General features: G+C 51.9%; 1 protein-coding gene across 1 annotated transcript in view; it reads right to left on the reverse strand.

Annotated features, from left to right (window-relative positions):
- Window positions 1-8080, reverse strand: part of LOC116976832 (kunitz-type protease inhibitor 1-like) — a 77758-nt gene extending 69678 nt beyond the window's left edge. Inside the window, exon 1 of the mRNA XM_033026804.1 lies at window positions 7502-8080. Coding sequence (XP_032882695.1) covers window positions 7502-7952 — 451 coding nt within the window. The 5' untranslated portion in view covers window positions 7953-8080. The remainder of the gene's footprint in view (window positions 1-7501) is intronic.
- Between the last annotated feature and the right edge of the window lie 13611 nt (window positions 8081-21691).

Below are 21691 nucleotides of genomic sequence, written 5' to 3' on the forward strand. Positions count from 1 at the left end.
GTGGTAAGTATATAGAACGAGCTGCCTGAGGAGGTCATTGAGGCAGGTACTATCACAACGTTTGAAAGACATATGGACAGGTACAGGAATAGGATAGATTTAGAGGGATATGGATCAAACGCAGGCAGGTTGGACTAGTGTAGATGGGCATGTTGCTCGTTGTAGGCAATTTAGGCCGAAGGGCCTGTTTTCATGCTGTCTGACGCTATTACTCTAAATCTGCATCCTCTACCACCCCGTAATATTTGAAGGCAACACGATTCATTAGCACATGGCAATTCCTCTTCAAATTTATCCTGACTTGGAAATCAATCACTTTTCCTTTTTGATCATCTGGTCAAACTCCAAAGAAGGCTGACCCTGGCATAAATAAGGTGACCAGAAGGAATATTTATTCCAGGGTGCAAAGGTCATAGAGAGCATAGCTTTATTGGAGGGGCTCAGTTCGAAGCAGATGTGTGGGGCAAGTTTTGTTTTTACACAGGGACTGGTGGGTGTCTGGAATGTGCTGCCAGGGATGGTGGTGGAGGCAGATACAATAGTGGCATTTAAAAGGCTTTTGGATAGGCTCACAAATATGCAGGGAATGCAGTGGTATATCACATGCAGGCAGGGGACATTAGTTTAACCTTGCATCATGTTCGGCCACAGATATTGTGGTCTGAAGGGACTGTTCCTGTGCTGCAGATAGACACAAAATTGCTGAGTAAGTCAGAGCAACATACGGCATGTCTGGAGAGAAGGAATGGGTGACGTTTTGGGTCGAGACCCTTCTTCAGACATTCATTAGCACATGCAATGCTGTGCTGCAATGTTTTGTGTTCTATTTACATTTCGAGAGAAGTGCAACTGCTTTTAAAGTGGACGGGGGTGTCTTGGGTGAGGAGGCTTCTGCAAAGGACAATAACTACAGGGATATTCACATAATCCAGCTGCAGCACCACAACCAACTGTCCCTTTCCGAGGGAATAGGTCAAATTCTCACAATAAACGTTCACTTAACAGAATCAAAATGCTTCAGGGAGAATTTCTTCCCAGCTGTTATCAGGCAACGGAACCATCCCACCACAACTGCAGAGCAATGCTGTATTATTATCCACCTCATTGGAGACCTTTGGGCTATCTTTGGTTGGACCTAACTGGCTTTATCTTGCACTAAATGTTATTCCTTTTATCATGTATCTGTACTCTGTGGATGGCTCGATCGTAATCATGTATAGACATTCCGCTGACTGGTTAGCATGCAACAAAGGCTTATCACTGCACCTCGGTATATGTAAATATAAACTAAACACAAATGTCCAATGATCACGTGATATGCAAGATCAATTATCATTCCAAATCTAAGGTTGAGCGTAATACAGAATGTTACGCAACTACAAACTCACAGCACATGAAGGAATAACTATTACACCAATTATTTCAGGCAGATCCAGCAGTGGCTTGTAGCCAGGTAAAAGTGTGATTGCATGGATATATATGTGCCTTTACATCCTTGTATGATTTCTATAGCTCAATCATCTTTGTCCTCATTTCCTCATTCTCTCCATCCTCTCGATGGGCTGAATAGACTCCTTCTACGCCATTAGGAAATTCAAAATATAAAGATGGCAACATGGGTTCATTGGCTATCTTTTTAACCCAAGCAATATAACTCAAAAGACAATTAAATTCTTACCCAGCGCACCAACTTCTCTCAGCTGGATCTTGCCAGAGGAAACAAACCTTTTCCCTTGTTAACCCAGTGGGAGCAGAAATGCAAGGCTGTAGTCAAAAGACTTGTGGTCTTAACGCATTACCAATAATCAAAACTGCACGACTGCCAACAATCTATGGGACGAAGGAATATCGGGGAGAATGGAAGGAAGCTGGGCACAAATCGGTAGGAAACCACTGAATGATTCCTGTCAGAGAGAAACCATCATATCAAACTCAAAATCTCTTAATTCACATGCAGTTGTGGAACTGCACACAGGATTCAAGTCAAGTCAAGTCAATTTTATTTCTATAGCACATTTAAAAACAACTCTCGTTGACCAAAGTGCTTTGCATCAGTGCAGGTACTAACATGTTACATACAATGGTACACAGATCTAACAATACATACATAAACTGTTTACAGCGCTCCGTCAGAGGACCTCAAGAAACGCTTGTGAGTAGAAATAGGTTTTAAGTCTAGACTTAGAGGAGTCGATGGAGGGGGCAGTTCTGATGAGAAGAGGGATGCTGTTCCACAGACTAAGTGCTGCATTAGTGACTTTTAGTGACTTGTTCCACAGTGCCAACACTCCAAAGACTAGGGCACCTAATCCAGGCTTGAGCTCATTGAAATATTGAAGGAGCTCAATAGCATTCTTAGATAGGATGATTAAAGCCAAAGCACCATTCGTCCCACTGGTGGTCATACTGGGCCCCACCAAGCTATGTGGAACAAAAGCAGGGAATCAGTCAACCAAGCTGGCCAATATACACCACACAACCAAGCTCACTACATCTGTTCAATGATTTCATCACTCTTTATGTGAGCATGCTTACCAAAATCAGCCTGCCATTCCCTTCACTGACTACATTTCAAAGTCTGAAGAAGGGTCCTGACCCGAAACGTCATCTATCTATTTCCTCCACAGATGCTGTCTGACCTGCTGAGTTTTTTGCTCAAGATTCCAGCATCCGAGTTTCATGTGTCTCCATTTTACAGCTCCACTGCAGAATCTCTTCAAAGTATGCCCACTTTTTTTTTTTTTAAAGAGTCCATAAATATAAATATAAGGATCTAACTAATAAATCAAAGAAGAAACCCAGAGGTTCTCCTATCTCTCGAGTCTGAAAAAGGTTCCGACCTAAAACATTGTCGGTCCATTCCCTCCACAGATGCAGCCTGGCCACTGAGTTTCTCCAGCATTTTGTGCTGTGCCCAATATTCCAGCATTTGCTGATTCTCGTGTCTGCATTTCAAAAGCACATCCTTTGGTTTAAAATGTTCCAAAATAAGCCACAAAAGAGGATCATGAAAATGAAAATATTTTTATTCATTTCTACTTCGTAAACCAATATAACTTCCCCCTTAAGTGATTCCACGATACTCACTTCAACTGTGACAGCAGGTTTCACTGTCTCATCACAGGGTTTCTTCTAAGTTCCCTCTTCGATTTTAATCCTTTACTCTATAACCTCTAATTTTAGATCCTTTAATTAATAACCTCTAATTTTGAGTTTGCTACAAGTTGAGCATTTTTTTGCAGTCTTCTGAACAAACCCATTCACAATTTTGAAGTTCCATATTAAACCAATTCTTTGCTGGAAAAAAAAGACTTCAGTCTTCCTACATTTGTCTTATGTATTCTCATATCTTTTTGCAACATGGCAGAAGCCCATTCAGCCTATTGAGTCCTAGTGTCTCAGAGCAATCCCATTGCCCAACTCAACCTTCCTCAGAATCTATTTTCTCTTATGTGCCTATTAACGCAATTCTGATTCTCCTATCACCAACAGGCGAATCTACACATTCGATACACGTTTCCTCACCTACAAAGTTCTGTACCTTTCCATACCTCTAGTTTCCCTCTCCCCTGACTATCAGTGGAGAGGAAGGGTCTCGACCCAAAACATTACCTATTCCTTTTCTCCAAAGATGCTGCCTGAACTGCTGAGTTACCCCAGCATTTTGTGTCTATCTTTGGTGTAAATAGCAGTTCCCTCCTACACTGAGAAGATAGCCTCTGTTCATTGAACAGATTATTTAATCTATACTAACACTCCAGCTTCCCCACAACACAGCATCTCACAAAAAAGAGACTTGGATAATTAACTTGTTTCTGTGTTTAAGATATCGCAATGTACAAATTGGCTGCCATATTCAATGAAGTTTCTTCGATGGCTCTGAAGATTTGCTGGGTCCTTCTAGGAGACTGACAGCTCTTTTGACACATTGAAAGATATTTCATAGACTACACTGACACCATTTAAGTAACGTTCGCTGATTGTCCAATTAAAAAACTGGAAGTATTATCAATATTGAACCACCACTTGGTTTGTCCTTTAAGCTTTTCACATTACACTGAGGGACAGAACTCTTGCTACCCGTTCAACATGCTGTGTTCTTTAACAATTTGAAACTTCGTTGCCCAAGGACAATCCACTCACACATCTTGTGCAAGGCATTGAGATGGTACAGTCATGGTTTCACACCAGAAAGAAATGTAGTGGTGCTACATTAATCATGCGCCTTTGTACATTAATAATCACCCTCCTCAGCTGCGTTTATTGTCACCCCTGTGCTCCGCTGACAGAAACTGTGAACCAAACATACAAGAGGTGTAAATAAAACAGCTTGCAGAACCCAGCAGGTCAGGCAGGATCTTCTTCAGACTGAAGTGTCCCAACCTAAATTGTCTTTTGTCCATCTCCTCCACAAATGGTGCCAGACACACTGTGTTCCTCCAACGGGTTGTGTTCTGCTCAAGATTCCAGCAACTGGAGTTTCTTGTGTGTCCGTCCACACAAGAGGTTAACTTCAATTAGTCATGCAAGTGAAATGCATAATTCAAAATATGTTATTCATAAATGTCCTTTCTTGCAAACCTTTCATCGAAATGCAGAGAAGGGAGTTAAGAATTAACAAAAAAACTGAAATTACAGATTCAAATCAAAATCAACCACAACTGATGGATAAGTAAAACCTGATTTGTTAACTATTTCTCTTTACACAGATAATCTTTGACAATTTATTGAGTAGCTCCAACATTTTCCATGTTTTTCCTTCATTTTTTAAATTTACTTTAAATAATAAACCTGGTCTTGATGGTCAAGGCCTCTGATAAAGACCTTGGAGGCTATTCAGCCACAAAGTCTTGACTGGTTTCCAGCAGAACAACCCCCTCTCCAAACATTTATTGCAGTTTATTTTCTTTAACATGCAGAGTTCCACACTGTCAACAGAGCTTTTCACTGTACCTCGGTATACGTGACAATCATTAACTAAACTGATCTGAACTGAACTGAGGGGCGGCACAGGGGCGTGGCGGTAGAGTTGCTGCCTTGCAGCGCCACAGATCCAGGTTCAACCCTGATTACAGGTGCTGTCTGTACAGAGTTTGTACGTTCTCTCTGTGACCGCATGGGTTTTCCCCGGATGCCCCAGTTTCCCCCCCCACATTCCAAAGACGTACAGGTTTGTAGGTTAATTGGCTTTGGGTATGATTGCAAATTGTCCTTATTGTGTAGGATAGTGCTAATGTACGGGGCGATCACCGGTCTGCGCGGACTTGGTGGGCCGAAGGGCCTGTTTTCGTGCTGTTTCCCTAAACTAAATTAAACTGTCAGCCACCATTTAGGTTAATACCCATCCCTCATCAACATGTCCACAAAAGAAGTAGCACCTTGGCTGAGTGGCAGGGACCCGGAGAAGATAGTCTCAGGCTCATATCCCTGCCACAACACATAGTCTAGGTTTCAGTGTAGTGCTGCCAGTCTGCACTGTCAGATGTGGTACCTCAAGTCAACATGGGTGCAAATGCCCCCTCTAGTGAACTAGAAAATCCCAATAAAAGACAAATAGTTTTACCCATCCCATGTCGTAAGTCATAAGTGATAGGAGTAGAATTAGGCCATTCGGCCCATCATGTCTACTCCACCATTCAATCATGACTAATCTATCTCACCCTCCAAACCCCATTCTCCCACCTTCTCCCCATAACCTCTGAGACCTGTACTAATCAAGAATCTATCTATCTCTGCCTTAAAAATATCCACTGACGGCCTCTTACAGCCTTCTGTGGCAAAGAATTCCACAGATTCACCACCCTCTGACAAGCAATTTCCCCTCATCTTCCTAAAAGAATGTCCTTTAATTCTAAGGCTATGACCTCGAGTCCTAGAAGACTCTCCCACTTTCACTGTTTCAGAGACATTTCCCTTTGTTCCTCCCACCATCTCCTCTAACTCAGATAACCGAGTTCTGATGAAGGGTTTCAGACTACAAACATCAATTGTTTCTCTTAACTCGCTGAGTGTTTCCAGCATTCTTTGATTTTATTTCAGATTTCCAGCTATCTGAAATTTTCATTTGTAAAATGCAAGGGCATTATTTCAAAGGGTAAAAGAGCTGGACAAACTCAGTAGTTCATCTGTGGAGGTAGAACTACAGCCAATGTTTTGTGTGCAGAACCCATATCAGAAGAGTTACTCTTTTGTTCCAGATTACAGCATCTACAATTTCTTATATCTCCATTCTACCCCTCAGATAACATTAAAATCCAACATCGGATCAACATCCAATGCCACATCCCTTCCTGCATGCAAATTTGTTTCCACATTTCCAGTCCAACAACTAAGATCACACAACAAAAGCACTGGGTTGACTGGCGGGGGGATGGGAGCGTGGATCGAGGGAAGACTGTGTGGCGGGGGGAGAGGATGAAGGGGTTGGGTGAGCTGGGGGGTGGGCAGTGTGGAGGTAAGAAAGGGGCAGGGTGAAGGTGGGCAGGCCTTGGGAAGAAAGCCTGGGGCAGAGCATGGGTGAAGAAGGGAGGGGAAGAGTGGGTGGATGCAGAGCAGGGCAGATGGGAAGGGCAGGATGGGGTAAGACGGGATGGGTGGGCAGGCCAGCCAGATGACAGGGCAGGCAGGGTGAGAGGGGGATGCAGTCCAGGGGGGAACGAACAGGGGAAGCTGTCTAGGACGCAGGTGTAGCAGGTCAGGCCAGGGGCAAAATGGGTCAGGGTTGGGTTCAAAGCTGGGGTGGGGGCAAATGTGAGAGGGCAGGGGACGGCAGGGCTGTGATCATCATTATGGGGGTGGGGGGGGTTGTTTGGGGGAGTCAGGGGCTGAGTCGGAGATCAGGAGGTTCTGGAAGGGCTTGCTTGGGGAGGAGGGCAGGTGAGGGGATGAAGTTGGCGGGCGGAGCAGGGCAGGGGATGGTCAGCAGGGGGTGGTCAGGAGGAGGAGGAGGGGGGGGGCAGAGTGTGGGGAGAAAGACAGGGGATAAAGTCAGGGGGACAGGGGGTGAAATCTGGCAGATCTGGGCAAGGGGTGAAGTCGAGGGAGTGGCAGGGCAGGGGGCAGAGAGGGGGTGGTCTGGAGGAGGGCAGAACAGGGGATGAAGGCAGTGGGTGAAGGAGGGGGGAGACAAGGCAGGATGGAAACAGGGAAGGGGGTGAAGGGGAGGGGGTGAAAGGGGGAGGGGGTGAAGGGGAGAGGGGGTGAAGGGAGTGAAAGGGGGAGCAAGGAAGGGGGTGAAGGGGAAGGTAAGGGGGTGAAAGGGCAGGGAAGGGGGTGAAAGGGGAAGGGGGTGAAGGAAGGGGGTGAAGGGGGGGGGGCAGGGAAGGGGGTGAAGGGGGGGCAGGGAAGGGGAAGCAGGGAAGGGGGTGAAAGGGGGTAGGGGGAGGGAAGGGGGTGAAAGGGGGAGGGCAGGTGGGCAGCAGAGCATGGGGTCAAGGTAGGGGGTGAAGTCGAGGGAGGGAGGGAGGGAGGGCAGAGGGGTGGGTGCCTGCGGTTGTGTTACCTGCGCCAGGTGACCTGGGCCTGAGGTACTCCTTGTAGACCTCCTTGAGGATGAAGTTGCTGAAGCCCACTCTCCTGAAGAACCTGCAGACATACTCCTGGTTGTAGAGGCAGTTGAAGAGGAAGCAGCCCTTGATGTGCCGGAGTGTGGGGTCTGCCCGGGGCGGCCCGCTCACATCCTCCAGCAGAACCACATTGCAGCCGCGGCTGCGGCAACACATCAGCACACAGTCCCGGGCGCGGCTCACGTTGGGAGAGCTGAGGAAAGACGCCCCCGCCGCCACCGAGTCGTCCGTGTCCAGCACGAAGTCCCCCCGGCCCAGCTCGTATGTGGCCAGGCACTGTTGGGGGTTGGAGGCGAGGGGCCGGCAGCCGGGGAGCAGCAGCAGCAGCGGGAACAACAGCAGCAGCAGCGGCAGCGGGGCGAGGGGCGGCCGGCGAGGGAGCTCCATGTCCCGGGCGGAGTTGGCTGAGGTGTGAGGCGCTCGCTGCCCGGAGCCACAGGTGAATGCGGAAACACAGCGGCTTGCACACTCGACAGGAAGTGTAACACAACACCCAGCCCAGCCCAGCCCGGCTCATCCCAAAGCAGGACACCCCCTGCACCCGGCGTCAGCCCCAGCCCCCATCTCCAGCCCCCAGTCCCCAGTCCCCAGTCCCCAGCCCCCAGTCCCCAGTCCCCAGTCCCCAGACCCGGTCCCCAGTCCCCCATCCCCCATCCCGTCCCCAGCCCCCAGTCCCCAGTCCCCAGTCCCAATCCCCAGCCCCAGCCCCAGTCCCATCCACCAGTCCCAGCCAGCCCCCCATCCCAGCACAGTACCAAATCCCCGTCCCAGTCCCCAGTCCCCAGACACAGTCCCAGTCCAAATCCCCAGTCCCCAGTCCCCAGTAAACAGCCCCAGGTACCAATCCCCAATCCCCAGCCCAGTCCCCATCGTCCCCAGCCCCCCAGTCCCAGTCCCCAGTCCCCCATACCCACGCCCCCACAGTCCCCCAGCCCCCAGTCCTAAGTCCCAGTCCCCCTCCCAGGCCCCAGTCCCAGTCCCCGTCCCCAGTCCCCCGTTTCCAAGTCCCAGTCCCAGTACCCCAGTCCCCAGACACCAGTTCCCCAGTAACCATTCCCAGTTCCCCCATGTCCCCCAGTCCCCAGTCCCCAGTCCCCAGCCCCAGTCCCCAGGTCCCAGTCCCCAGTCCCCAGTCCCCGTCCCCAGTCCCCAGTCCCCAGTCCCCAGTCCCCGTTCCCAGCCCCAGCCCCAGCCCCCAGTCCCAGTCCCCAGTCCCCAGGTCCCCGTCCCCAGTCCCCAGTCCCCAGTCCCCGTCCCCAGTCCCAGTCCCCAGTCCCCAATCCCCAGTCCCCAGCCCCAGTCCCCAGACCCCGTCCCCAGTCCCAGTCCCCAGTCCCCAGTCCCAGCCCCCAGTCCCCAGTCCCAGCCCCCAGTCCCCAGTCCCAGCCCCCAGTCCCCAGTCCCCAGTCCCCAATCCCCAGTCCCCAGTCCCAGTCCCCAGTCCCCAGTCCCCAGTCCCAGTCCCCAGTCCCCAGCCCCCAGTCCCCAGTCCCCAGCCCCAGTCCCCGTCCCCAGCCCCAGCCCCCAGTCCCCAATCCCCAGTCCCCAGTCCCAATCCCCCAGCCCCAATCCCCAGTCCCCGTCCCCAGTCCCCAGCCCCAGTCCCCAGTCCCCAGTCCCCAGCCCCCAGTCCCCGTCCCCAGTCCCCGTCCCCGTCTCCAATCCCCAGTCCCCAGTCCCCAGTCCCCAGTCCCCAGTCCCCAATCCCCAGTCCCCAGTCCCAATCCCCCGTCCCAGTCCCCAGTCCCCAGTCCCCAGTCCCCAGTCCCCAGTCCCAGTCCCCAGTCCCCAATCCCCAGTCCCCAGTCCCAATCCCCCGTCCCCAGTCCCCAGTCCCCAGTCCCCGTCCCCAGTCCCCAGCCCCCAGCCCCAGTCCGTCCCCAGTCCCCAGCCCCAGTCACCAGTCCCCAGTCCCAATCCCCCGTCCCCAGCCCCAATCCCCAGTCCCCGTACCCAGTCCCCAGCCCCAGTCCCCAGTCCCCAGTCCCAGCCCCCAGTCCCCGTCCCCAGTCCCCGTCCCCGTCCCCGTCCCCAATCCCCAGTCCCCAGTCCCCAGTCCCCAGTCCCCAGTCCCCGTTCCCAGCCCCAGCCCCAGCCCCCAGTCCCAGTCCCCAGTCCCCAGGTCCCCGTCCCCAGTCCCCAGTCCCCAGTCCCCGTCCCCAGTCCCAGTCCCCAGTCCCCAATCCCCAGTCCCCAGCCCCAGTCCCCAGACCCCGTCCCCAGTCCCAGTCCCCAGTCCCCAGTCCCAGCCCCCAGTCCCCAGTCCCAGCCCCCAGTCCCCAGTCCCAGCCCCCAGTCCCCAGTCCCCAGTCCCCAATCCCCAGTCCCCAGTCCCAGTCCCCAGTCCCCAGTCCCCAGTCCCAGTCCCCAGTCCCCAGCCCCAGTCCCCAGTCCCCAGCCCCAGTCCCCGTCCCCAGCCCCAGCCCCCAGTCCCCAATCCCCAGTCCCCAGTCCCAATCCCCCAGCCCCAATCCCCAGTCCCCGTCCCCAGTCCCCAGCCCCAGTCCCCAGTCCCCAGTCCCCAGCCCCCAGTCCCCGTCCCCAGTCCCCGTCCCCGTCTCCAATCCCCAGTCCCCAGTCCCCAGTCCAAGTCCCCAGTACCCAATCCACAGTCCCCAGTCCCAATCCCCCGTCCCAGTCCCAGTCCCCACAGTCCCCAGTCCCAGTCCCCAGTCCCAGTCCCCGTCCCCAATCCCCAGTCCCCAGTCCCAATCCCCCGTCCCAGTCCCCAGTCCCCCAGTCCCCGTTGTCCCCAGTCCCCAGCCCCCAGCCCCTAGGTCCGTCCCAGTCCCAGCCCAGTCACCAGTCCCCAGTCCCAATCCCCCGTCCACAGCCCCAATCCCAGTCCCCGTACCCAGTCCCCCAGCCCCAGTTCCCCAGTCCCAAGTCCCAGCCCCCAGTCCCCGTCCCCAGTCACCGTCCCCGTTTCCCCGTCCCCATCACCAGTCCCCTAGTCCCCAGTCCCAGTCCCCAGTCCCAGTCCCCAAATCCCAGTCCCCAGTCCCAATCACCCGTCCCAGCCCCAATCCCCAGTCCCCGTCCCAGTCCCCAGTCCCCAGTCCCAGTCCCCAGTCCCCAGTCCCAGTCCCCAGTCCCCAATCCCCAGTCCCAGTCCCCAGTCCCCAGTCCCCAGTCCCCAATCCCCAGTCCCCAGTCCCCAGCCCCAGTCACCAGTCCCCAGTCCCCAGTCCCAGTCCCCAGTCCCCAGTCCCCAATCCCCAGTCCCCAGTCCCAATCCCCCGTCCCCAGCCCCAATCCCCAGTCCCCAGTCCCCAGTCCCCAGTCCCCAGTCCCAGTCCCCAGTCCCCAGTCCCCAGGTCCCAGTCCCCAGTCCCCAGTCCCCAGCCCCAGCCCCAGTCCCCAGTCCCAGCCCCAGTCCCCAGGTCCCAGGTCCCAGCCCCCAGTCCCAGTCCCAGTCCCCAGTCCCCAGTCCCCTGCCCCAGTCCCCAGTCCCCAGTCCCCAGTCCCCAGTCCCCGTCCCCAGTCCCAGTCCCCAGTCCCCTGCCCCAGTCCCCAGTCCCAGTTCCCAGTCCCCAGTCCCCAGGTCCCAGTCCCGAGTCCCAGTCCCCGTCCCCGTCCCCAGCCCCCAGCCCCCAGCCCCCAGTCACCAGTCCCCAGGTCCCAGTCCCGAGTCCCAGTCCCCAGTCCCAGTCCCCAGCCCCCAGTCCCAGTTCCCAGGTCCCAGTCCCCAGTTCCCAGTCCCCAGCCCCCAGTCCCAGTTCCCAGGTCCCAGTCCCGAGTCCCAGTCCCCAGTCCCAGTTCCCAGCCCCCAGTCCCCAGTTCCCAGTCCCCAGCCCCCAGTCCCAGTCCCCAGCCCCCAGTCCCCAGCCCCAGTCCCCCGTCCCCCGTCCCCAGTCCCAATCCCCGGTCCCCAGTCCCCAGTCCCAGTCCCAGTCCCCAGTCCCCAGTCCCAGTCCCAATCCCCAGTCCCCAGTCCCAGTCCCCAGTCCCCAGTCCCCAGTCCCAGTCCCAATCCCCAGTCCCAGTCCCCAGTCCCCAGTCCCAGTCCCAGTCCCCAGTCCCAGTCCCCAGTCCCAGCCCCAGTCCCCAGTCCCAATCCCCAGTCCCCAGTCCCAGTCCCAGTCCCAGTCCCCAGTCCCCAGTCCCAGTCCCCAGTCCCAGTCCCAGCCCCAGTCCCCAGTCCCCGTCCCCAGTCCCCGTCCCCAGACCCCAGTCCCAGTCCCCAGTCCCCAGTCCCAGTCCCAGTTCCCAGCCCCCAGTCCCCAGTCCCCAGGTCCCAGTCCCCAGTCCCCAGCCCCCAGTCCCCAGTCCCCAGTCCCAGTCCCCAGCCCCCAGTCCCCCGTCCCCCGTCCCCAGTCCCAATCCCCGGTCCCCAGTCCCCAGTCCCAGTCCCAGTCCCCAGTCCCCAGTCCCAGTCCCAATCCCCGGTTCCCAGTCCCAGTCCCCAGTCCCAGTCCCCAGTCCCCAGTCCCCAGTCCCAGTCCCAATCCCCAGTCCCAGTCCCAGTCCCCAGTCCCCAGTCCCAGTCCCAGTCCCCAGTCCCAGTCCCCAGTCCCAGCCCCAGTCCCCAGTCCCAATCCCCAGTCCCCAGTCCCAGTCCCAGTCCCCAGTCCCCAGTCCCCAGTCCCAGTCCCAGTCCCAGTCCCAGTCCCCAGTCCCAGTCCCAGCCCCAGTCCCCGTCCCCAGTCCCCGTCCCCAGTCCCCAGTCCCAGTCCCCAGTCCCCAGTCCCCAGTCCCCAGTCCCAGTCCCAGTCCCCAGTCCCAGCCCCAGTCCCGTCCCAGTCCCCAGTCCCAGTCCCAGTCCCAGTCCCAGCCCCAGTCCCCGTCCCCAGTCCCCGTCCCCGCCCCCAGTCCCCAGTCCCCAGCCCCCAGCCCCCAGCCCCAGTCCCAGTCCCCAGTCCCCAATCCCGTCCCCAGTCCCCAGTCCCAGTCCCAGTCCCCAGTCCCAGTCCCCAGTCCCAGTCCCCAGTCCCAGCCCCAGTCCCCAGTCCCAATCCCCAGTCCCCAGTCCCAGTCCCAGCCCCAGTCCCCAGTCCCAGTCCCCAGTCCCCAGTCCCAGTCCCAGTCCCCAGTCCCAGTCCCAGCCCCAGTCCCCAGTCCCCGTCCCCAGTCCCCAGTCCCAGTCCCCAGTCCCAGTCCCCAGTCCCCAGTCCCAGTCCCAGTCCCAGTCCCCAGTCCCAGCCCCAGTCCCCAGTCCCAGTCCCCAGTCCCCAGTCCCAGTCCCAGTCCCAGCCCCAGTCCCCAGTCCCCGCCCCCAGTCCCCAGTCCCCAGCCCCCAGCCCCCAGCCCCCAGTCCCAGTCCCCAGTCCCCAATCCCCAGTCCCAGTCCCCAGTCCCCAGCCCCCAGTCTCCAGTCCCAATCCCAGTCCCCAGGTCCCCAGTCCCCAGGTCCCCAGCCCCCAGCCCCCCGTCCCCAGTCCCAGTCCCCCAGCCCCAGTCCCCCGGCCCCCAGCCCCAGTCCATCCCCCGCACCCAACACCAGCCCAATCCCTACTCCAGCCCACTCCCCAGTACCCATCACTAGCCCTAACCCAATACTCAAACACACAGCCACAGGACATCATCCCCTGCACCCAGCCTATTCCCTAGTGCCTAACATCGGTCTGAGGACATCCAACCCCCTGCACCCTGTTTCAGCCCTGGCCGAGACACAGTCGCCGGACATTACCTGCACCCTGAACCATCCTAGCCTCCGTACCCAATACCAACCCTATACCCCACACCCAACACCAACCCAATTCCCCACACCCAACACCAACCCAATCCCCCACACCCAACACCAGCCCAATCCCCCACACCCAACACCAGCCCTATCCCCCACACCCAACACTAGCCCAATCCCCCACACCCAACACCAGCCCAATCCCCCACACCCAACACCAGCCCAATCCCCCACACCCGACCCCAGCCCACCCCCCCCCCCCCACACCCGACCCCGGCCCATCCTCCCACACCTAACCCCAGGTCATCCCCCGCACCCAACCCTGACCCTTCCCATCACCCAACACCCAGATCAAGCTTCTCCTCCTCTTGGAGCTCACACTCCCTTCCCCTGCTCCCATCCTTTCACCCTTTCTCCACCATAGTCATGTTACCAGTTCCACAGTTCTCCACATTGTTTTCCTCTTGAGATCACCCCTTCCCTCGCAACATGAGGTCATTTGTAGCTGATTGGTGCTGGGTTTTTCCTGGCCTCTCCCCCCTCTTCATCCCCCCCCCCTCTTCCCATTCACCTTCCTATTCACCTCCCCACCTCCTACATTTAGTCTGAAGAACTAAATGTTTGGAGCCCTGACCCAATCATTTTTTCGCCAGAGAAGCTGCCTGACCCACTGACTCCAGCGTTTTGTGTCTATCTTTGAAATAAACCAGCAACTGCAGTTCCATGTCCCTGCAAACCTTGCAGTTCTCCTGGTTTGACCTGCAGTATGCAATATTTTTTGAAAATTACAAGGAATTTATAAACTCTGGCATTCGGAGCTTCCTTACAATCCTTGATTCACCAAAACTCACAGTCAAAGGATCAAGAGGAAAATTAACACGGGAACCGGCCCTTAGGTCCATTGAGTCCGCAACACCTTGTTATACAAGAGACAATGGGGAGTGGTTAGTAGTGGTGAGGTCACTATGTTAAAGGAGCATGCACTGATCTACAAGAAGCTACACAGACGTGGACTTAGACCAATGTGTGCACATCTGAGCTCGGGGCCTTTCAGACCATGAGACCACAGGCTTGTCGAAACAAAGAACTGTAGATGCTGGTTTATACCAAAGATATGCACAAAGTGCTGGAGTAACTCAGCAGCTCAGGCAGCATTTCTGGAGAAAAAGGATGAGATGTTTCGGTTCGGGTCCCTTCTTCATACCTTCAGGTTTGAGTGGGTTCTGCATGACAATGGTGCTTGTCCATTGACCAGACAATGGTGTCTGCGGCCTACAGGTATTGGCTAGGCCTGACCCTCGGGCCGAATTCCCAAGGTTGATCAGGTTGAGGCAGAGCACAATGAGCCGGCCTGTCCTTCGAATGGTTAGTCGGTAGTCGGATTGCTCACGCAGGGAGCAGTGGCGTTAGTGTGGGGCAGCTCGCAACAGATCTAGTGATGTCCCATTGCAGACACATGAAACATAGAAACATAGAAAATAGGTGCAAGAGTAGGCCATTCATCCCTTCGAGCCAGCACCGCCAATCGATATGATCATGGCTGATCATCAGTACTCCGTTCTGGCTTTTTCCCCTTACCCCTTGATTCTGTTAGCCCTGAGAGCTATATCTATCTCTCCCTTGAAAACATCCAGGAAAGAAGAAGTGCTTGTTAGAGGGAGTGCAGGGAAGTCACGTTGAGCAGTACTTCTTGAGAAGTCAGTCAAGTGAGTCAAGTCGAGCGATGGGTAGAAAACCACAGTTCGCAGGATGTCATTATCACTGTTACTGTTGAGGAGGGAACAAGCGCTGTAGAGGGGGATGTAGGTGGTGGTGAGGTTAATCTGCCAGTCAGAGAGGACTGAAACCTAGAGTTAAATGGCCTAGGGCAAGTGAAAGGAAGGAATGGGAAACTGTTAATATAGATTTGGTAAACGTGTTAGAGAGTGTGAAAGGGACAGTGGAAAGCAAGTTAGATAAGATGGGAGAGTTTATCAATATGGTGCAGACAGGTTTGGTGTTATTTAGAGAAAGAAGGTGCAGGCTCTACAGGAGTTTAGATCCGAGACGAGAGAGAAATCAATACAATATACAATATTGTATTGTAATCAAGAGATTAGTGAAGGAGGAGGCAGTTGAGAAAGCAGTAGAGAAAGGCTACAATTAATGAGAGAGAGGGAATTAATGTTTTGCAAGAAGAGTTAAGAAATTGGTTAGCAATATTAAGGAGGGCAGAACACCTTAGGAGGAAGAGAAAGTAGAAGGAGCGAATCAGGTCAGCATTTTATCGGGATCCATTTAAATTTGTTAAAAGAATGTTTAGTCAGAAAAAGTGGAAAGCTCAAAGCTTCAAAGAAAGAGTTAGAGGAATATTTAAAAGGACATACTCGGATCCCGAAAAGAAAAGGGGAATGGGGTTCCCTCCAGATATACCACCCTTAGGAGAGCATGTTATGTAGGAAAGAACTGCAGATGCTGCTTTAAATCAAAGGTTTACACAAAATGCTGGAGTAACTCAGCGGGACAGGCAGCATCTCTGGAGAGAAGAAATAGGTGACGTTTTGGGTCGAGTCCCTTCTTCGGACTGATTCCTCAGGCAGCAGAACAATCTGTTTATGCATACGGCAAGACCAAACAACAAAGACCAAGCAATGACCATCATCAGCAAAAGTCTGATGACCTACTCATCTTTAACATTCAATGGCATTACTACTCCTGAGTTCCCTCACCATTAACCGTCAGCTTAACTGGAGTAGCCATTAAACCCGACAACCGCAAAAGCACGTCGTAGACTGGATATCCTGGCTTCACAAAGCAACTCCAATTGCCTGAACTGACGGCCATTATATCATCATTCATGAAACTCAATACCATGGAGACTGGCAATTGTATCCTGGTCTTATGCAAGGGAGATATTGTTCTAGGACGCTAGAACCAACTGAGGTGTCGTGGGCCTAACTCAATGAAACACCAATGAAGGGAGGTGCCCACTCGATAACCCCAATGATATACTTGCGTCCACAGGATTCGTTTTTTTCAGAGCTAATTAATATGTAGGTAGCTGTCTTGTGTTTTTATTTTTGCATATGGAATCATTTATTGTAAGTTGGTGTATTTAGTTAGATAATACTTTGGTTTTGGGCTTGGTTTTCTTAATTGAGCGCTTAACCTGGAGTTATAGCACGTGTTTTAATTAGTAATTTCTCTTTAAAACATCCAGTGAATTGGCCTTCACTGCCTCCTGTGGCAGAGAATTCCATCGATTCACAATTGGGTGAAAAAGTTTTTCCTCATCTCAGTCCTAAATGACCTACCCCTTATTCTTAAACTGTGACCCCTGGTTCTGGACTCCCTTAACATTGGGAACATTGTTCCTGCATTTAGCCTGTCCAATCTCTTAAGAATTGTATATGTTTCCATAAGATTTCCCTCATCCTAAATTTCAGTGAATAAAAGTATATAAATATAAGGAGGGATAGTGAAGAGGTTTTGTTTGAACGTATAAAGATAGCGCTGTTCATAGAGAACAAGTGGGATTATGAATCCCATTCATTGTGTGCTTTTCCAAACCAACCTGGGCGACTTCAGGCATCATATTCATAGGCTTCAATGGCAGTGACAAGCCATCAGCCAGGTGACTTTGGCTGGCAACTAGGCGATGATATTTATGTTACTGAGAACCTGTTAAGACCTGATTCTGATTCCAAAGGATACAAATGACTCACACTTCAATTGGATAGTCTTGAGCAATTCTTCAAGCTGCCGGATCACAAGGGTTATTATGCATCTGATCTTTTCAAATGTCGTCACATAAACAGGATGTGCCAATGCCGTGGATTTTCTTTAGTGCCCACCAGCAAACTGGGATCCTGCAGTAGCAACTGGGAGAGTCACAGATGGAGTGCTAGAATTTGAGACTGGTGCACAGGGACCATGCTTCTCCAAGGTGAAAGTAGGGATGACTGGATAATTCACGTTCACAAGGTCTAGGAGCAAAATTAGGCCATTCGGCCCATCGTGTCTACTCAATCATGGCTGATCTCTGCCTCCAAATCCCATTTTCCTGCTTTCTCCCCATAACCCTTGACACCTGTTCTAATCTAGAATTTGTCTATCTCTGTCTTAAAAATATCCACTGACTAGGCCTCCCCAGCCCTCTGTGGCAATGAGTTCCACAGATTAACTAGCCTCTGACTAAAGAAGTTCATTCCTTGCCTTTTTAAAAGAGCGCCCTTTAATTCTGAGGCTATGACCTCTGGTCCTAGACTCTCCCACCAATGGAAATGTCCACTCTATGCCTTTCATTATTCTGTAAGTTTAAATGTGGTCCCCCCTCAACCTTCTAAACTCCAGTGAGTACAGGCTCAGGCCCCAGTCATCATATGCTAACCCACTCATTCCTGGAATCATTCCTGTAAACCTCCTCTGGACCCTCTCCAGAGCCAGCACATCCTTCTTCAGATATGGGGCCCAATTTTGCTCACAGTACTCCAATTGCGGCCTGACCAGCATCTTGTAGAGCCTCAGCATTACATCTCTGCTTTTGTATTCCAGTCCTCTTGATATAAATGCTAGCATTGAATTTGCCCTCCACTATCAATCAAGACAGGGACTAACGCTGCAATTGACTGAGGTTGAACTGAACCACACCGTGGACAGTCTTTGTCCACACACTGTAACTTTCTGAACAAATAAATTCTACGACCGGGAGAAGCTTCTGTTGTTTTGTTCCATCCGCGTTTTAAATAGATTGTTCTCCTGTTAAACAGGCCTTGCTTCCTGTAGGCTCGAGAGCTTGGGACTTGCCATCCCTCGCCTACCCCCTTCTCCAACTCTTTAGCATGCTTAACGTTGTCAATGCAGATGCAAATTCTAGGTACTCTAATCTCCGTACACTGATGGGCAACCAGAATGTCCACTCTAACTGGTTCACTCTTGCCTTTTATGGATGGAAACCCTTTGTTTTATCATGACCTGGCATTTATTACTTGAAGCATAGAAGAATGAGGGGCGATCTTACAGAGGTGTTTTAAACCACGAGGGGCATAGATAGGATGAATATCTTTTTTTTTTGTGCCAGCGACAGGGAATCAATAACTAGAGTGCAAAGGTTTAAGATAAGAGGGGAAATATTTAAAAGTACTCTGAGGGGAAATTGTTTCTCACTGAGTGGTACGTGTGTGGAACGAGCTGCCAGAGGAATTGGCTGAGGCAGGTCCTATAATAACATTTAAGATACATTTGGACAGGTACGTGGATAGGAAAGGTCTGGAGGAATATAGGTCAAATGCATGCGTGAGATTAACATAGATAACCATTTTTGTTGGTATGGACCAATTGGCATGTTTCCTTGTGTGTTATTCTCTGTGACTCCAATCCTGTGACTGAACATTGTTAACCTTACCTGCTCTCTGAAGTTGTTTCATATACACAGCCATACTTATAGGCAGAGTAGGATTGGGAATGACATGCCAGGCTTGCCAGAGATGTTAGTACCATGAGAAACACTGATGCTGTCATTATTCTGACCTAGAGAGAGATGGCAGATAGTACCAGTGGAAAGCCTCTGAGGCCAATATCTCATGGTGAGGAGTGTGCAGAGTGATTATTTATGAAAGGTATTATGATGTTCAGACCTGTCATAAGTAAGTAAGTAAGTAAGTAAGTTTATTGGCCAAGTATTCACATACAAGGAATTTGCCTTGGTGCTCCGCCCGCAAGTAACAACATGACATACAGTGACAGTTACGAATAACGCAGAAAACACTAAACATTAATAATAATAAAACATTAATGATAAAACACCATTGATCAAGCATGTGAACCAACAAAATACCAGATCAAAGGGAGGCTACAGATTTTTGGCTGTTGAGTAGAGCAACTACTTGTGGATAAAAACTGTTTTTATGTCTGGCTGTGGCAGCTTTGACAATCCGGAGTCGCCTTCCAGAGGGAAGTGATTCAAAGAGTTTATAGCCAGGGTGAGAGGGGTCAGAGATGATCTTGCCCGCTCGCTTCTTGGCCCTTGCAGTGTACAGTTCATCAATGCAGGGAAGGTTGCAGCCAATAACCTTCTCAGCTGATCGGACGATTCGCTGCAGCCTCCAGGTGTCGTGCTTGGTGGCTGAGCCAAACCTGACCATGATGGAGAAGGTGAGAACAGACTCCATGATGGCCATGTAGAATTGGACCATCATTGCCTGTGGCAGATTGTGCTTCCTCAGCTGCCATAGGAAGTACATCCTCTGTTGTGCCTTTTTGACTGTGGAGTCGATGGTAGCCCCCCCCACATGGTCCTTGGAGATGATGGTTCCCAGGAACTTAAAAGACTCCACAGATGTGACTGTGGTGTTGTTGATGGTGAGTGGGGTGAGGGGAGGGGGAGCTCTCCTAAAGTCTACAATCAATTCCACTGTCTTAAGAGCTTAAGGATAAGGGGGAAATCCTTTAAAACCGAGATGAGAAAAACTTTTTTCACACAGAGAGTGGTGAATCTCTGGAACTCTCTGCCACAGAGGGTAGTTGAGGCCAGTTCATTGGCTATATTTAAGAGGGAGTTAGATGTGGCCCTTGTGGCTAAGGGGATCAGAGGGTATGGAGAGAAGGCAGGCACGGGATACTGAGTTGGATGATCAGCCATGATCATATTGAATGGCGGTGCAGGCTCGAAGGGCCAAATGGCCTACTCCTGCACCTAATTTCTATGTTTCTATGTTTCTAAGAGCATTGAGCTCCAGGTTGTTGCGAGGGCACCAGGATGCCAGCTGTGACACTTCCTGTCTGTAGGCAGACTCCTCCCCATCCTGGATCAGTCCAATCAGGGTTGTGTCGTCCGCAAACTTGAGAAGCTTAACAGAGGTGTCTGTGGAGGTGCAGTCGTTGGTGTCGAGAGAGGAGAGAGTACACACCCTTGCGGTGCTCCTATGCTGAGTGTTTGCGGGTCCGAGATGTGCTTTCCCAGCCTCACATGCTGCTTCCTGTCTGTCAGGAAGCTGGTGATCCACCAACAGAGGGGTTCAGGCACAGTTTAGGAATCTAGGAAGTAGAAGCAGGAGTAGGTCGGGGGTCTCTCAAACCTGTTTCACCATTCAGTAAGGTTGTGGCTGGTCTCCATGTTTATCCTCTTTCCCACTCACTCCTCATTGCCCCAAAAGTCTGTTGGTATCAGGTATGAATACACTCTCTAACTGTGAAGATTTGACAATCTTCAAAGATTTCTCCTCACCTTACCCCTCGTCCTAAGACTATTCAGCATTTTAGTTTTAGAGATACAGTGTGAAAACAGGCCCTTTGGCCCCCTGGGTCCACGCCAACCACAATCACCCATACGCTAGTTCTATCCTACACACTGGAGATAATTTACAAAAGCCAATTAACCTACAAAGCTGCACGTCTTTGGGCTATCACACAAAACCTCTCCTCCCTGCCAATGACTCCATCTGCACTTCACGCTGCCTCGGCAAGACCTCCAGCATAATCAAGGATGAGTCTCACGCTGATCACTCCCTCTTCTCCCCTCTCCCATCATTAAAGAGGGACAGAAGTGTGAAAACGCAAACCTCCAGATTGAGTGACGGTGTCTTCCCAGCTGTTATCAGGCTACTGAACCATCCTATCACCAACCAGAGTGCAGACCTGATCTGCCATCTACCTCATTGGAGACCTTCGGACTTTCTTTGATAAGACTTTAATGCGCTTTATCTTGCTCTAAACGTTATTCTCTTTATCATGTATCTGTGCACTGTTGGCGGCTTGATTGAAATCGCGCATAGTCTTTTTGCTGACTGGATAGCACGCAACATAAACACTTTTAAATGTACTTCGGTATACGTCACAATAATAACCCAAACCAAACGGTTTCTTCACTTTCCTATAGTTTGGTTCCACTATGAATGGAGGCGATTAGAACAGGTAGCTGATGTGCTTGCGCTATGTCGCTGATGGAGATTGCAAGGATGTCCGTATCACCTGCCCAGTGACACCTACCAATGATAAACTAATCTTAATTAGTTACTTCCTGGCTCCAGAACCTCAAGGTCAACAGAACACTGCAATGATAAAAAATGCTGAAAATCTCGTGGCTGCTGCAGACATTTCCTAACAGCGCGTCATAGACAACTTGACGACTCCTAAATAACAGGAGCCACAGAGCACCCACTGTTCCTGAACAGCCTTGAAGTCCACCTTAATAGACACTTGTGAAGAGAAGCTTGAATTTTCAACGAAAACCCACTACCAGTTTAATGAGTGACCCTGGAACTATTAAACAAAACTATTCCAAGTGTTTACGGATTGAAAATGCTATAAAATTGCTAAAAGGGAAAGTATCAGTTCTTTCAGCAGTCAAGGGCTGAGAAAATATCTGACATATAGAAAGGATCATGGGTGGAAAAAGCGCAAGAGTCTCAGCAACTTGCTCCTGTTAATGTTAAGCAGCGTGATGCAGGTGTATTCATGTTTTTTTCATGATCTTACTCCAGATCCCAGCATCTGCAGTCCCATGTACATGTTGAGTTAACGTGGC

This window comes from Amblyraja radiata, chromosome 9 (genome assembly GCF_010909765.2).
Source record: "Amblyraja radiata isolate CabotCenter1 chromosome 9, sAmbRad1.1.pri, whole genome shotgun sequence".
In the NCBI taxonomy this organism is placed as follows: Eukaryota; Metazoa; Chordata; class Chondrichthyes; order Rajiformes; family Rajidae; genus Amblyraja; species Amblyraja radiata.